This window comes from Mirounga leonina, unplaced genomic scaffold (genome assembly GCF_011800145.1).
Source record: "Mirounga leonina isolate KUSES-001 unplaced genomic scaffold, KU_Mleo_1.0 Mir_129, whole genome shotgun sequence".
NCBI lineage: Eukaryota > Metazoa > Chordata > Mammalia > Carnivora > Phocidae > Mirounga > Mirounga leonina.
Window position 1 is genome coordinate 61,401,769 of NW_023270323.1, and position 17,240 is coordinate 61,419,008.

Genomic DNA, 17,240 nt, shown 5'->3' on the forward strand with positions numbered 1-17,240 from the left:
GATTTTACTTTTACCCTAAGTACTTACTAGCATTATGAAATATTTAGTTATCTAAGTGCTTTGGGCATTGTTTAGTCTATATATTGCACAGGAAACTCTTGAAGTTTATGGACACCTAAATATTCACCATACAAGATTACATAGTTATTATTTGGGCAGACCTTTGATCAGGTGCTAGTTTGATCATGTGCTAATTCAACTGAAAATTGAGAAATAGTGTTTATATTTAAATTATATAGAAGGCCCTTGTGAACTATGGGATGGGTCAGTAATCATTAGGCTACTAAAATTCATTACTTTTTCTTTAGGAGTAAAATATTAAGTTGATGATTGTGATTGGTTTTAATACTTGAATTATATTTTTATTCTTGTCCATCTCTGAAATAAAGTGAACTTAAAAATGAAATGTTGCCAGAGAAATGAGTAGATTTACTTTTCTGTGGTCTGAAATTGAATTGTACCAAATGATCCTTTTTGTCATCAGTGACTGTGTTATTACTTTTATAGGTCTCTATTTGACATTTGTTTTCCTTCCCAGAATTAGTCTTTCTAGTCATATCTAAGTGTTAAATAGATTTGTGGTCCTAATTGTGGTCTACTAGTCCTTCACATTATTTTGGCCTGCTTTTGACTCCTACCAGTATTGAGCCAGGTCTTTATTACTTGGGGAGGGTTCACTGACCAGATTTGGAGTTCTTGTGTGGAATAGCACTGCTTTGTAGAGTTCCAGGATCTTCCCTTATTTTAGTTTATCTAACATTTTGATTTCTGATTGGCTTGGTTAGGTTTTGAGCCTGTGGTGATAGAGAATGTTTTAGAAGGTGACGAGCTGCGCACAGACCTGAAAGCAGTGGAGGCTAAAGTTCGGGAACTTGGGCCTGATTCCATTCTGTGTGTTCATTCCACTACATCCTGTTTTGCTCCAAGGGTGCCTGATAGGTAAATCATTTGCAAATATTGTCCTTTAGGTGTTCATCGGGTCTTTTAAACGAAATGCAGATATACTCATTCTCAAAGATGCTTAAGTAACATTGGGCAGTAAATAGGTGAATGGACTAGTGGAGAAACAGCATGGTGGTTTGGGAAAATAAAAATTTAATATGGAAGAAGGAAAAAAACTAATACCAAGTGGAGATCCCTTTATAACCTGTGTAGACACAGAGCATCTCTATTTTCTTGCTTTTTTCTATTTCTGATCTCTTTGCATCTTTTCCTCATTATTTAAGTAGAAGTTTCTAAGCATAATGTTGGATTTACTTGTTTTCATTGCTGTCTCCATTTCTTTGATTTTACAGTTAGTTTTCCTGTGTAAGATTAACAGATTTTTTGAATAGGAAATTTTAGGATTATTTATTGCCTTTTGAATTTTTTAATTGGAAGATTAACTCACATGTACACTTAAACGTACACAGTGGCTATCTTTGCATTTTGAGAAAAATGCATATATTTAAGAAAATAAAAGCAAAAAGAAAAAAAGCAAATGTTTACTTTTCTAAAGGATATCCGCAAATTTTATTCTGAAATTGTAATAGGTTTGGGTATAGTAATACAGATTTCTAGTTTTGACAGCAGCTCTTTGTTTGATTTTAACATTTTGAACGTAAGTGCTAATAATTTGTAAAAACTATATTGACTTTGGGCTATTTTTTAAGATCAAGTTATACTTTAGTTTTAATTCATGGAATCACACAATTTGGCATTAATGAATGTATGTTACTGTTTATTATTTTATAGGCATGTTTTAAGAGACAGTTTTAAGACCATGCTCTTGAAAATTTACCTTGTTTCATTTGTGACTCTGAATTCCATTTTAAGATTATATTGCGTATGCTTTCCTTGTTTATTCATTACTTACCAATCAGTTTTTAAATTTGCATTGAAATATTATATAAGCATCTCTGTTCATTCTTCATTGATGATTTTGCTATCTCAAAAAATTTTAATGTGATAGAAATAAGTCACATTTCCAAAAACAGCATATGGGTATTGTGTTAGATTGTTTATGCTTGAGGATAGTTTTTGTTTCATTTTGTTTTTTTTTTTTTAGATGTCAGTATACTTGGTATAGGGTTAAGTCTTTTACATGTATTATCTCTCCTTTGGGAAAAAATCACAAAGGTTTTTATCAGCAAAATTCTCATATGCCACTTTTTCGTTGTGTTATATAATGAATGTTTCTGATAAAAGTGAACTTTAGGAAAATAGCGATGCACAGTTATTAGTAATATGTTTGAATTTCTGATTTTATTAAACTTAAAATATATTTTGATTTCTTTGCATTAAGCTTATTCTTTATAGTCTTAACTTGAATAGGTATATGTATATATATGTTGTCTTTATCAGTTAATTAATTGGACAGAGTATTGTGGGGCAAAATCAGTCAAAGGATATTTAAAAAAAAAAAAAAGGTTACCATTTCTACCTGACAAACATCTTAAATTGGCTGCTAAGTTACAATACAGTTTGATCCACATAGAAAATATTTTTTGTCTTTCCTTGCCTTTCATTAAATACCTTTATACATCCTCTAAATATTAGCAGATTTGGTAAATTCTGAATATTTAAAACAACTCACAAGTGATTTTTTTTTCTTTTAAAAATAGTACTTTATGTTATCATAGCATCTTCCTTTCGAGGAGCTTTGTTATTAAGAAATGCTTTTATTAGTACACAAACATATAAAAGTGACTTCTATGAAGAAAATACTTGTTTGTATCCCAGAAAGTCTATTTTTTAAAAACAATATCTGATTAATTTGAGTAATAGAAACGTTTCTCTGTCAATTTGTAAGGTTTATGAAAATGAATGATAAAATGACTTTTTAGTTCATAATACTTTAAGGAAGTAAATTGAAAACTTCTGACAGATGAATAATGTCATTCCTATCTGTACTTTAAAAACATAATGTGCATCTAAAAAAGAAAATGTGTTTTGCAAAAACAAATAATAAAACTATATAATATATATTTGAAATACATCCTTATGGGAAAGAACTTTTATTGCTTTGCTTCCAAATTCTTTATATTGTAGAAAGAACATTTTTTAAAAAATTCAACTTTATTAAATCATAGGATTTAGTTTTAGCTTCATAGCATGTGAAGACATTTCTATTAGAAATGGCCTCAGTCACAAGTAGTATTTGATTTTGCAAAGGAACGTCATTTATTACACTCCAATTGAAATTTATTACCTTACTTTGCATAGAATTAGACTCTCAAATTGTTTTAATATAAGGAGTGTCAAATGAAAAATAAGAGTGAATTTAAAACCAGCAGCTATTTAAAAGATTCTTTAGTTGCAAGTTGTTGGAAAATGTTATTTTGGTACTGAAACATTTTAATGTTCTGTATTTTTTAATACATTAAAGTCTACTTGAAAATGTATTTTTTACTTTATGAGATGTTAAATGTAAGATTTCTTAAGATTTCAAGACATGCTAATTATTTTGCAGCTATTAGCTTTAGTATGATAAGCAACCAAAAGCATTTAAAAATGACATACCACCTTGTGAAGGGGTCATTATAATCTGCTTCTTGCTTTTTATATAGGAAATTTTAAAGTGATTTAAAAGCTACCATCTATACAGATTTTTATAAATACCCGTTTTCCCATTTATTGGTAACATTAATTTAAAAGCTTTTTTAGGTTTATCCTAAAGTGCCTGCTGCTGAATTTTATGCTAAACTACTGCTGTAGAAATTTCAGTTTTCCCATTTTTTTCCTAGTGTACATTAAGAATAACTATTGAATTAAAAAAGTTCTCACACTGTAATTTATAAAAGCACAGAAGGAATATGTCTTTCTGTTGAATATTTATGTTTGTAGATTAGAAGAACTGGCTGTGATTTGTGCTAATTACGGCATTCCCCATATAGTCAACAATGCTTATGGAGTGCAGTCTTCAAAGTGTATGCACCTCATCCAGCAGGTAAGAGAGTTTAAAAAGATATGTCAAGAAAAAATGATTTTAACACACTACAAGATTATTCCTTTTGTTTTTCTTACTACTTAATAGAGTAAAATCAACTTTCTGGCATCTTCAACTTCATGGAGCGTTAGAAATTGGCATCTAATATCAATATAGTAGAAGCCACTCTTCTTTGCTGGTAATTGGACTGGTAGCTTTGGTCAGGACCAACATAGAAATACTTAGTAGCTTATTTGTTTAGCTTTCTGAGATTATTTCATTACCAGTGTTCTCACTTTTCTAATATACTGGGTTATTGTATTTTTAAAACTATATTGATGATTTTATTCCATATTTAAGGAATCACTTAACCTTATTATCCTAGGCTGGAAATGGCTTCATTTATAAACATTTTAGTGTTTAACTGTGGAGTTGGCAGGTTTTAAAAAAATGTTATGATTTTGTTTTTATAAGCATCAACCAGATCCTAGTCATCTGTTTTAGATTCTTTTTTTTAAAGAAATTTTTATTTATTTATTTTGAGGGAGCGAGAGAGAGAGAGCAGGAGTGGGGTGAGGGGCAGAGGCAGAGGGAGAAGGAGAAGCAGACTCCCTGCTGAGCAGGGATCCCGACTGGGGGCTCCATCCCAGGACCCTGGGATCATGACCTGAGCTGAAGGCAGACGCTTAACCAACTGAGTCACCCAGGCACCCCACAGATTCTTTTTTTTTTTTTAAAGATTTATTTATTTATTTTAGTGAGAGAGAGAGAGAGAGAGAGCACGCGCGCGCATGCGTGTTGGGGGAAGGGGCAGAGGGAGAGAGAATCTCCAGCAGACTCTGTGCTGAGCATGGAGCCTGACGCAGGGCTCGATCCCACAACCCTGAGATCACTCCCTGAGCCGATACCAAGAGTCAGACACTTAACAGACTGTGCCATCCAGGCACCCCTGTTTTAGATTCTTATTTTGAAAATACGTCTGGGCATCCTATCCTGCTCAGAATAAGAGTCATAGCCATGGCCTGCAAGCCTTTGTGTATTCAGGCCTCTGCAGCTTCTCCAGTTTCATTTACTACTGCCTTCTCTCTCACCTGCTGTCTCTGGGCACATTTTTTCTGTTCCTCCATTGTGTCATGGGTGTGCCCACTGCCCTGGTTTTGCTCTTGTTCCTTCCTCACAGTGAAACTCTCTTCTGGAGAGCTGCATGGCTTCTTACCTCTCTCAGACACCTATCTAAAATTACAGGTTCCTTTTTCTTGCCTGCATTTTCTGTCTCCCTTTTCCTATTTTATATCATACTCCTTTATTTTAAGGTACATATTTTTCCACATTATAATATCTCTAAAACTGGGGTGTCTTAGATTCAGTTGTATCTTATAATGTTAATTGACAATGTTTTTTCTTACCTAGTGGTGTGGAAAATTTGGCTGCTTCTTAAAATTGATGTTGATCTTGTTTCTTTTCTCCATAACACGTCTCACCATTTGATATGATGTTTATTTTTTTATTGTCTAGTTATTGATAGTAACTAGAATTAAGATTCTGTTAGGGAAAGGACTTTGTTTTGTTCACTCTTGTGTCTTCAATACTTAAGACAGAGTCTGGTACATAATTGATACTCAGTAACTGGTTCCTGAAAAAAATTGGATGAATAAATGGAATATTATATCTACTTACAGTGATTATTTATACTGTGTTAAGATGTGGATAGATATTATCCATGTATGAGTTACATAATTTATGTGCATAATGGTGTTAATCACATACTCAGTTTGGATACACATGTGGTCTGTGTTATGTGGGCAAGACTTTTTCACAGATTATCTGTGGCCTTCTCCAGTGCAATGGTGAATGCTTCTTATTCCAGTAGATCCTAGCTGGTAAAAAAATTTTTTTTGGAGTGTACTAGTATCATTTCTCATATAAATGTAGTTTATATGATAGTATTAACTGATTTGCTTAACTTCTTTACTCAAAGGTTGTACCAGTTAGGATGCAGTTGGCTGCAGGTAACAGAAACCCAACACAAATTAGCCTAACCAATGAGGAAGTAGATTACATAACATAAGAAGTCCAGGGGTAGAGTGGCTGGGTAGGCATGTTATGTCAGAGGAAGACTATTTATCATTTCTTTTGTATCCTTTTCCATTATTCCTTAACTTTTTAAGGAACTTTTTCATTGTAATTCTAGACTAGATTTTCTCCAATGAGAATGATAGCTGAGAAAGGTTGTATAATTCTCTAGACCGGAAATCTTTTTTTTAAAGATTTTATTTATTTATTTGAGAGAGGGAGAGTGGGAGAGCGAGAGCACGGGATGGGGGAGGGTTAGAGGGAGAAGCAGACTCCTCACTGGGCTGAGTGGGGAGCCCGATACGGTGCTTGATCCCGGGACCCCCGCCTAACCAACTGAGCCACCCAGGCGCCCTCTATACTGGGAATCTTGAAAAACATTTTATTTCAGTGATTTGTTTTTACTTCTCCTCTCCCTTTCCCCCCTTTCCTCTTTAATTTTTAGCAGCCTCAATTCTTTTGAAAGTTAAGTATATCAGCATTACTAAAAGTTCAGAAAGTGAGGAAGGAGTAGATCACTCATGATCCTATACCCTAACAAATACCCTTAATAATTTAGGTGTTCACTCTTTTCTCTTTTTTTATATGTGTATTGCTTTTTACATAGTGAAAGTCATTGTGTACATTTAGTGTTACTTTTTTTAAACTTTGTGCAAAAAATATATTTAATTTTTATAGATTATATGTCTGTACTCCCCACATGCCTATAAAATCTTCATAATGATCTTTTCTGTGGCTCCAAAACATTTGCTCAAATATTACATATTTAACCCAGAAGTCCTTAGTGGTGTTGTGCTCGCAGTATAATTTTGAATACTAGAAACTCTGGCAGCATAACTGGAGAGATGAAGACACGGACAGTGAGCCCCAGGATCTGACGTAAAAGGTGCTGTTGGAGTTGTACGTCACGAATGTCCTACTTGGTCATCGCTTCTCTTCATTTGTGAGGTGGTTTTACTAACATTTTAGCCAGAAAATAACACTTTAAGGTGGGTGAGTGATACTTAAATAGTTACTGTATTGTTGCAGATACTGTATTACCTTCCAAAATGAGCATTTCTTAAAAGAAGAAAAGCAGTACTTAAATGTTTTAATTTTACCAAATTGGCCCTGAAGAGACGAGGTAGTAGCACTGTTGCTTTGAACCAAAGAAATACTTGGGTCTTATTGAGTGCTAGTTGCTGTTCATGACATTCTAAAAAATTACAGTTAGATTTAATTCATCTCAATAGTTCTTCTTAGTAGGGGCGCCTGGGTGGCTCAATCATTAAGCGTCTGCCTTCAGCTCAGGTCATGATCCCAGGGTCCTGGGATCAAGCCCCGCAGCGGGCTCCCTGCTCGACGGGAAGCCTGCTTCTCCCTCTCCCACTCCCCCTGCTTGTGTTTCCTCTCTTGCTGTGTCTCTGTCAAATAAATAAATATAATCTTTAAAAAAAAAAAAAAAGATGTTCATAGGGAACCTGGTACTAAACCAATTTTTAAAAAAATAGTTCTTCTTAGTAATATATGCCATTTATTGAGTACCCACCATTTGTCAGGCATCCTGCTTAGACCTTTAAAGTTTATTAGCTTAATCCTAACAATTTAAGGTGTACTTATTATTTCCTTTCTACAAATGAAGAAACAAACTCAGAAGGATTAAGTGACTAGCCCGAGGTCCCATAGCTACAAAATGACCCATTTAGTTCAGTGTGACTTCAGAGCCTCATATTTTCTCTTAAAAAACAAAGTGCTGAAATTACAAATACTTTCTTGAGAAGATAGTGTTGTAGTAATCAAACAATTAGTGGAGAAAGAGCTATAACTAAAATGTTTCAGCTTTACTCATTTTATTTTTATGTTTTTGAAAGATTTTATTTATTAGAGAGAGAGAAAGAGCACGAGAGTAGGATGAGGGGCAGAGGGAGAAGCAGACTCCCCGCTGAGCAAGGAGCCCGATGCAGGACTCAATCCCGGGACTCCGGGATCATGACCTGAGCCAAAGGGAGATGCTTAACTGACTGAGCCACCCAGGCACTGCCCCCTGTTTTTTTTATTTTAAAGGTGACACCCAGAATGTTTTAATGAAGAGCATATAAAACATTCTGGTATGCACGTGTCATCCCCAGGAAGGTGGCTTTGAAGAACCAATACTTCTGATTATATACTAAACTGACTAATTTAGGAGACTGATGGAATATGGATGGTAGGACAGATTAATGGAGAGGGATGTTGTAGAGTCACAGAAATACTTGGATTGATTATTTTAGAGTCAGAATGGATTGCAAAGCTCCCAAAGTGTGGGAAGCATCAGCTTCGCTTACTAAGAATTTGGGAAAAGTAGGTGTTATACTACTTATTCACAGACCTACTTGTCAGTTCATTCAACAGATATTTACAGGGTTCCCCCTCATGTGCCAGGCATCAGGTTAGGCAGTGGGGATACAGTAGTGAATACAGCAGAATCCTTATCTTCATGGAGCAGAAGCAGACAGTAAACAATAAGTATGACAGGTCTTGATAAATGCTCTGGATTGGGGAGGGGGTGTCAGATTAGATGGAGTGATCCATGAAGTCCTCTCCCAGGAAGTAACATGTGAGCAGAACCCTGAGTGATAGGAAGGAGTGAGCCCTGCAGCTTTCTAGAGTCCAGACAGAAGGTAACAGCAAGTGCCAAGACCGAGGCAGGAGTGTGCTCGGAGGATGTAAGGAAGGAAGGAGGCCAGTATGGCTGGATCAGGACAAATGAGGACAGCAATGGTAGTAAAGAGATTTGAGGTGTGCTAGGGATTGGGGAATTTATCCTTGGTATGGTCATCAACCACGGGAAGGTTTTGAGCAGGAGAGTGACATGTCATTTACGTTTTTCAGCCCTCATTCTGGCTGCTATGTGGGTAACAGACTATAGGAAGGCAAGAGTGGAAGGCTGTTGCAGAGCCCACGTGAAATGTGTCGGTGGCCCGGGCCAGGGTGATGGCCGTTAAGGGTTAAGACATGGTTGGATTCAGATGTATTTTGAGAGTGGATCTTACAGGGTGTGCTGATGAATCAGACGTGAGGTATGAGGAAATGAGAATTCAGGGACTCCAGGGCTTTGGCTTGGGTAGCTGGGAGAATGGAAATGCCACAGGAATAATATTTTATTTTATAAACATGGGCTCTTCCTCCAGATTACCTAGCTTTTAGTTCCTGCTGTGTCTTTGATTTCCTGGGTGACTTTCAGTAAGGTGCTTTAACTGCCTGGATTTGAGTCCCAGCTGTGCTATTAAGTACATTTCTGACCTTGGGCAGGCCACTTTAATTTTATTGTGCCTTAATTTTCTCATCTGTAAAATAGCTATTATAGTAGCATCTACCTCGTATGGTTATTATGAGGGCTAAATGGGTTAAGAATGTAGAGTGCTTAGAACAGTGCCTGGTGCTAAGTAAGTTCTCAGTAAATTCTGACAGAAGTTATTATTATATGAACAGTTATCTGTTTTATTAATGCTACCACTATCCCTAGAACCTTAAGCAATGTTTGGCAGCTGATAGGTGCCCAGATATTTCTTTTGTGAGTAAATAAGGAGACGAATGAACTGATAAATGGCAGCCCTTCCCTTCATAGCACATGCCCCTATGTTCCCTATTTTATTTAAGCCCCTTCAGCCTTCTGGGGTTTTTTTCCTCTGACTTTAGTGAGAGTGGGTCCAGCTTGCTGGTTTTTTTTGTTTTTCTTTTTCGCTAAGCAGTTAACTTATTAAGCCATACTTGATGGATATTGACTAAACTTACGGTGGTAATCCATTCATTATATATGCATATATCAAATCATCATATCATACACCTCAAACTTATACATAATGTGTCAATTATATCAATAAAACTGGCAAAAAATGTGTTTTCATTTAAAAAAATGAAAAAAAAAACCCAACTCCATACTTCACTTCCACATTTATTTGCAGTTTTATTTTTCTTTTAAAACATATGTAGGTACATATTGGGGCTTATTCACTCTGTTTCTTTGATAAAACCGTTTGTTTTTTGTGAGACTGTTTGTTTTCTTGCCACGGAGTATGCTGCCCTTTATGCTTTCTGTGTTTTAGTGATGAAGGGTTCTAGCAAATTCTGGCAGTGATTGTTCTCTTAATACTCCTCCTCCTGATTGAGGCTCACATTTCTCTCAGGAAGCCTTGGACAGTACTTAAATGTTAATAAAAGACAATTCTAAGAATTCCTCTTTATTTTTACGTTCTACTACTTTGTGTGCTGTTTGGTTATTTATTCTACTAGTTATTATATGCTTCTTTCTGTTTTCCTGTGATATGGTGAGAGTTTCTTTGATCATAGTTTATGAGGAAATTAGAAGAGTAACAGGGAAAGGTTAAGATTTAAACAATCATGCAGTAGCTTCCAAAGTAGTCGGCTTCCCTTTCCTGCTTTTGTGCTTCTCCCTATTGCCTGGATCTGGTCTCTCAGATTAGGCCAGCTATCTGCTCTTTCTATTCTCCCTGAGATATAGATGTGGAGGGAAAGTGTGAAGATGAAGGTCAAATGTGGTTATAATATTAATAGGAATGTAGATTGTGAATACAGATTGAAAGTCTGTTGCTACAGATAAAGAAAAAACGATCTTAGTTGAAATTTAGATAGTATCTCTGTCTTTAAGAGGAGAAAATTGAAGCGCATTGGATAGAAGGTCACAGCCTATGTTGGATGGGGACTAGAACTTAGTTTTTACATTTCTGGTAAGTATTCAGTTTTTCACTGGAATATTAGATTTTCACTTGGAGTTCATTTGCAGTGGACTGAGATCATCTAAGATTATAACATTAGGAAACGTGAGTTATATAGAAACATTGCCAAGAGTATACAAAAAAATTCCATTAGTTGATGTTAAAAATAAACTTTTTTTTCCTCTTTTGTGATCTGAGTGGTGGTGGGAACAGAGCTTGTTGCTTAAAGTAGTCATGCAGGTAGTAGATTATCCCAGCATCAAAGAGAAGGACTTAAATGTATAACTGATTGGCAACATGAGTGGCTACTGTCCCTTAGATTATGGTGGCCACTCTTGAACTCACAGAGGGTGTTTAAAATTATTTAAGAGTTGCAGGACCCACTGTTGGCATTTATTGTCAAATAGAAGATCACAGATGAGAGGCGTGGGGAGGCATCTACTCTCCTAGCCAACTTTAAGGTGAAAAGCTGAGTTCCCACCTGAACTAATACTGAAACTCTGCCTTCCTCCCAAGGTTGTTGTGAGGATTTAATGATTTTTTTTTTTTTTTGGTATGAAAACAGTTTGCAAATAAAGTGCTCTTTCACATAAGAGGAGCAGCATTTAAAAACTCATTTTCATACTTAAAAATCCTTTATTGGCACTGTTACAAAGAAAATAAGATATTTGATCTATTTCCGATTTTTCATGCATTGTTTGATGGTATTTATTTCTTAATAGCAGTTGTTTCTTTTCCTAGAAGCCAATATGTAACATTACATGTTATTTCATTCTAGGGGGCTCGGGTTGGCAGAATAGATGCTTTTGTTCAGAGCTTGGACAAAAATTTTATGGTTCCGGTAGGTGGCGCTATAATTGCTGGCTTTAATGATTCCTTCATTCAGGAAATCAGCAAGATGTATCCAGGTAAATAAATCAGTTGCTCTACAGAAAAAATAACTAACAAACAAAAATCCATTTGTACTAGGCTACTATAATAAATCTTATTTTCTAAAGGTGTTTTACCCCCTTCCTGAATGTTAACTTTATCTTATTTCAGGAAGAGCTTCAGCTTCACCTTCTTTAGATGTCCTTATTACTTTATTATCACTTGGATCAAATGGCTATAAGAAGCTATTAAAAGAAAGAAAGGTAAGCTTTCCCTTCAGGTGTAAAATAATACCCTTGACTAAAATTATTCCAAATTATTGGTGTTTTTGCCTTTTGGTTTGCCACTTTGAGAGTATAGATAGCTAGTGTGGTCCTAGGGGATTTACTTTGATCTGGAATCACTCCAGTTGGTTTTCAATTAATCATTGTCTCCTGTGTGTTCAGATATTGTGAGGGATCTTGGGCAGGTGAGTTTGCCTTTTTTTTTTTTTTTTTTTTTTTTTGAGAAACTTCTACATAGAGATTCATATTAGTTTAGTAAGATTCAGGTCATGTGTCACTTAAAGATAGAGGGTCTTGAGAGGCAAACGGACAAGTTTTTCTTTCTGTTTTTGGAAGTCTGAAGACTTGTATAGGTGTGAGATGTCAGTCACAGGAGGAAGAACGGTCAGAAGTTGGTCAGCTTCTCATTCTAAAATAATAAATTCATCCCTTGTCATTACTGGAATGCTGAACTCATTGATTATGTTGGCTGTGAAAAGAAATGAAAACTGGACTTTGTCTCCAACACTAAAAACTGGCTTAATTAATTCAGGACAACTCCAAAATTGTAGACAGAGACAGTGTTGGCAGGGTGGGTCAGACTAAAATGTTTTATTTATCTCCCATCTGGGAGAGCTAGAGGCTCCTGGTACAGTTTTTGTATCTGTGTAAGTTTCTAACATTTAGTAGCAATTAAAGTCCCTTAGATTTATAATAGTACTTTATGTATTTTAAGATATTTTACATGTATTATCTGATAGATCCTCTCAACAGCTTTATGAATATGTAACAGAAGTTGAAAAATTTTGTTCCCTAGTTTCCTCTAGTCACCCCTCTCCCTCCACCAGTTCAGTCCATAGGAAAGTAATTGCTTACTTTGTGTTATGAGGACCTCTCTTAAGATTTACGTGATGTAGGAAAAGAGGCTGAACATCAGTCTTTAGGAAATGCACCTGAAAACCAGGGAGATACCACTACACACCTAGTAGAAGGGCTAATATAAAGAAAACTGACAGTACTGAATGCTGGCAAAGGTCTCAAGCGAGTAGAGAACTCTCAGACATTGCTGGTAAGAACACAAATGGTACAGTAACTTTGGAAAACACTTTTGCAGTTTTCATAAAGTTAAACATATGCTCACCATATAAACTAGCCATTCCACTCCTGGCTATTTACTCAAGGGAAATGAAAATTTATGTCTGTACAAAAACCTATACATGAATGTTTATAGTGATTTTATTCATAACTGCCAAACCCTGGAAACAACTCAAATGCCCAGCATCTGGTGTATAAACAAACTGTGGTACATATATACTCAGCAATAAAAAGGAACAAATTACTGATATAAGCAACAAAACAGCGGCTCTCAAATGCATTATACTAAATGAAATAAGCCAGACTCAAAGGGCTACATATTGTATGGTTTCATTTATATGCCACCCTGGAAAAGGCAAAAAATATCAGGACAGAGAAAAGATCAGTGGTTTCCAGAGTCACGGGTTGAGGGAGGGGACTCATGGGATGGGAAAATGGTCTATATCTTGATAGTGGGAGTAGTTTCATAACTGTATGTTTGTCCAAATTCATGGAAGTGGGCCCCTAAAAACTGGGCCTCTGAAATTTTGCTATATGTAAATTATGCCCCAATAAACCTAACAAAGATTTTCAAATGATTAAAACTCCAGTTTGATAAACTCCCAAAGGTAATCATCGTGGTCATAGATTATTGTAGCTAAGAGAAGACCTCAATAAATCCTCCAAGGAACCTTTTTTCCATATGACAGATGAAGCCTGATTATAGATGAGCAAAACTATCATGGGTTTATATTGTTTATATGAGAGTTTAGTTGTATTAGATGTCAGTGGACCTTAGCTCTCCTATAGCTGGTTGTTTCACTGTGGAAAAGATACTTGAACTCACAGATTTTTTTGTCAGGTGTTTCCGTTATCCTCATTTTTACAGGGAATGGAAGGATAGAGAAGTAACATATATGAGGTAAATTGTGGGACATGGGTTTAAAGCTAGGCAATTGGGCCTCTAATCCTCTGTCTTAACCTCTAAACTCTTCTGCTTTTTTCTTACATGGATAAATAGTCTAGCCTGGTAGCTATGTAGTTATCTTATATAGCTATAAATCTGAAGACTTAGGTCTACTAATACCCAAAGGCGGCAAAAACAATGAATAAATTTAGTGGTCTTGGCCAAAAAAGCTCAGTTATATTTTAGAAAGGATATAAGCCATTTGCTTGTGCAGAATCACTATTGTTGGGAACGGCCCCTCCCTGACTCCAGGTGATCCTACTGAGACTATCAATCACAGCCTCCCTTCCTGCTTTGCTCAGAGGAGTGGGCATGTGATCTGGCTAGCGTGGTTCACAGGTGGGCATGTGGAGGTGGAGTCCTTCCAGCAGGTCTGATAGATCCTTTAGAGAGCGAGAGGGTTTGCTGCTTTGCAGATAGTAAACTACTCAGCTGCCATATTTCTGGCCATGCCAAGAAAGCCTTCCTGGGACTCGAGAATATGAGAGGGAAAATGGAACTAAGAGTCATTTGAGTCTCTGGATCCAGCCATGTCTGCTTGTAGACTTGGCTGTGAGATGAACCAACACATCCTTTTCCGTTTTAAACTAGAGTATCTGGGGCACTTGGGTGGCTCAGTTGGTTAAGCGTCTGCCTTCGGCTCAGGTCATGATCCCAGGGTCCTGGGACCCAGCCCCACGTCGGGCTCCCTGCTCAGCGGGGAGTCTGCTTCTCCCTCTCCCACTCCCCCTGCTTGTGTTCCCTCTCTCACTGTGTCGCTCTCTGTCAAATAAATAAAATCTTTAAAAAAAAAAATAAACTAGATTTCTAACACTGATACTTTTGATTTCTCTTACACCCTTGAGTCCTTTGTAATGTTTCCCAACATTCATTTCCTCCTTTCCACTTCTGCTGCTACCACCCTAACTCCGGCCCTTAACATATCACAGCTGGATGCTTACAGTAATTGACCAATTCTTCTCCCGAGCCCCAGTCTTAGTCTACTCTAATTTGCTATGTTATAGCAGAGTGCCAGATTAATATTTTAAAGTTCTTCAAGTTATTCTGCTTTGGGTTCTGATGGCCTGCAAGACAAAGTCCATATTCCTTAGCCTGCCATCATGATCCTTTATAGTCTGGTCTCACATTACTTTGGCAGTATTGGACCTTGCTCTGCTCGTTCATTTATTCAGACAAAGAAATGTTTATGCATAGGCCCTAAAGTAAATTCACAAATGAGACTCACATAGTCTCTACCATCATGGAAATTATAGTCAGGGGAAATCTAGATATTAAATAAACAATTATAAATCTGTTTGGCATTATGAAAGGACAAGCAGAATGTATGGGAGCGTGTAGCACCTAAGCCAGCCAGTTCTGGCAGGGTTGAGGAAGGCCGCCCTGAGGAAGCGACATCTGTTCTACAGAAGTACAACTCGTCCATTTATTAGACTCCTATGGTGTCATCATAAACTAGAAGGGATGGCCAAAATAACTGTCGAACTCTTAAAGGGTATTTTAGACTGAGTCTAGAAAGCAAAGTACTATGCCAGTTATTGGAGAGTCTGTTCCAGATCATTTCATCAGATTGGCTTTCCTTTAGCTAAATTCAGAGTCAGGAAGTCTGGAGTGGGGTTCAAACAACTGCATTTGTGACAAACTTCCCTGATGAATCTGATGCACATCCTAGTTTGAAACCCATTGTTTTGTGGGCACACAGGTCACTTGTATGTGTAACAGAAACTTAGAGAAGAAACAACAATGTCCTAGCATTTTAACACATAGGTAGATAATATTTTTTGGAGTTTGAGACAGACTGCATAAATATCCCAAATATCAAAGCTTAATAATATAACTTGTTAAAAAAATAATATAACTTGTTATCTGATCTTTTAAATTATCCTAGTTATAGTCTTTTCTTATATTGTTGCTGCTCTTTACCTTTCAATGATCCCTCTGCAGATTTTTGGAATATATAATAGCTCTGATAAGACTATGACATAAAGTTTTAAGTTAGACATTTAAAGATTATTCTTTATAATGTAGATAGAAACTTTAAAACTTTTTATATGCTGTTATTATCATACCAAGCAAGTGTACTATTCAGTATTTCCTATTTCTGTTCTTCTTGAATTGAAACTATATATGATAACTAATAATAGTGTATATTTGCTCTAATAAACTACTATAGGTCTTGAGAGTGATTTTGTAGTTAAATTTATTTAACTAGCAAATTAAGCTGATTATCTGAATGCATGCCCCTCAAAATCACCATCAGGTGTCTGAAATGAAACTTGGTCCTTGCTTATGGGTAGTCTGGGAGACTAGTGTCTTGGAGTGCAACCTTGGAGTTTGCATTCATACCTCTGTTCTTCGTGTCCTTTGCTTGATATAGTAGGTGCTCATCAGATGTTTGTTGAATGAACTAATGGAAGGTATTTGGGAACACCTAGGTTTAGTTTTGTATAGTCATCTCTTATTTTACACAGAATAAGTATCTTTCTGGAAAATTAGAAAGCAAATTAACTTTTTGATACTGACTTACATTATGAATTAGATGTTCTCATAGAAATATTTCTCTATATGGTTTTAGTTGGAAATTTGTGAAAAGAAGTGAGTTAAAATGGTGATGACCTGTTGTGTGTAACAGGTACTTCTGGGAGTAGGTCTTCCTCTCTAGCAGGTAGTCCTCTTCCAAAATAATTTCCTTACCTTAGGATTTAGGACTTGTTGATTTCAGGGGTGCTCTGTTGGAATCTAAGAATTTCCGTGATGCCATAGTTCTTCTGATTTTTTATATTTAGGTTTTGACTTTAAATTTTTCAGCTACTTTTAGAGGATTTCAGGCTTCATGCATGTGTACATTTTGCTTAGCATGAAAAAGAAAATCCACCTGCTTTGGGAATGACCTGTAGGAATATGTAGCTTAACTGGTAAATAGATCCAGCAGGTAGCCTAGCTTTGCTTCTCATTGGGACTTTGTTCATCATTGTATAAATATTTTATGGGCCAGATTTTATGTTCTAGTGATATTTATGAATTGGATGGCTCCATCTCAGATGTCAAGAGGTAACCTCTCTTTGCAACATCCAGAACTTTGTTCTTTTCCTTTTATCTAGATGGAGTAGAGTAGAATTCACAGGGATAGGACAAGAATAGGATTATAGCTACAGGGTATTAACATGTGTCTGTAAGAGTCCTGCCAGCTAATGTTAGTTATTATTTTTTAGTTATTTTTTTAAAAGGTTTATTTATTTATTAGAGAGCGTGCAAGTGTGAGGTGGGGGGCAGAGGACAGGGAGAGAGAATCCAAGCAGACTGTGCACTGAGCGCAGAGCCCTATGTGGGGCTCGATCTCATGGCCCTGAGATCATGACCTGAGCCAAAACCAAGAGTTGGACGCTCCACCGACT

At 36.3% G+C, this 17,240-nt stretch overlaps 1 protein-coding gene across 2 annotated transcripts in view; it reads left to right on the plus strand.

Annotated features, from left to right (window-relative positions):
* The window catches only part of SEPSECS (Sep (O-phosphoserine) tRNA:Sec (selenocysteine) tRNA synthase), a 50,264-nt gene that overhangs the window by 20,786 nt on the left and 12,238 nt on the right, over window positions 1–17,240 (plus strand). For both annotated transcript variants that reach the window (XM_035005204.1, XM_035005205.1), the window contains 4 exons: window positions 786–939; window positions 3,826–3,928; window positions 11,453–11,582; window positions 11,716–11,807. In XM_035005204.1, the coding sequence (XP_034861095.1) occupies window positions 786–939; window positions 3,826–3,928; window positions 11,453–11,582; window positions 11,716–11,807 (479 nt within the window). The remainder of the gene's footprint in view (window positions 1–785; window positions 940–3,825; window positions 3,929–11,452; window positions 11,583–11,715; window positions 11,808–17,240) is intronic.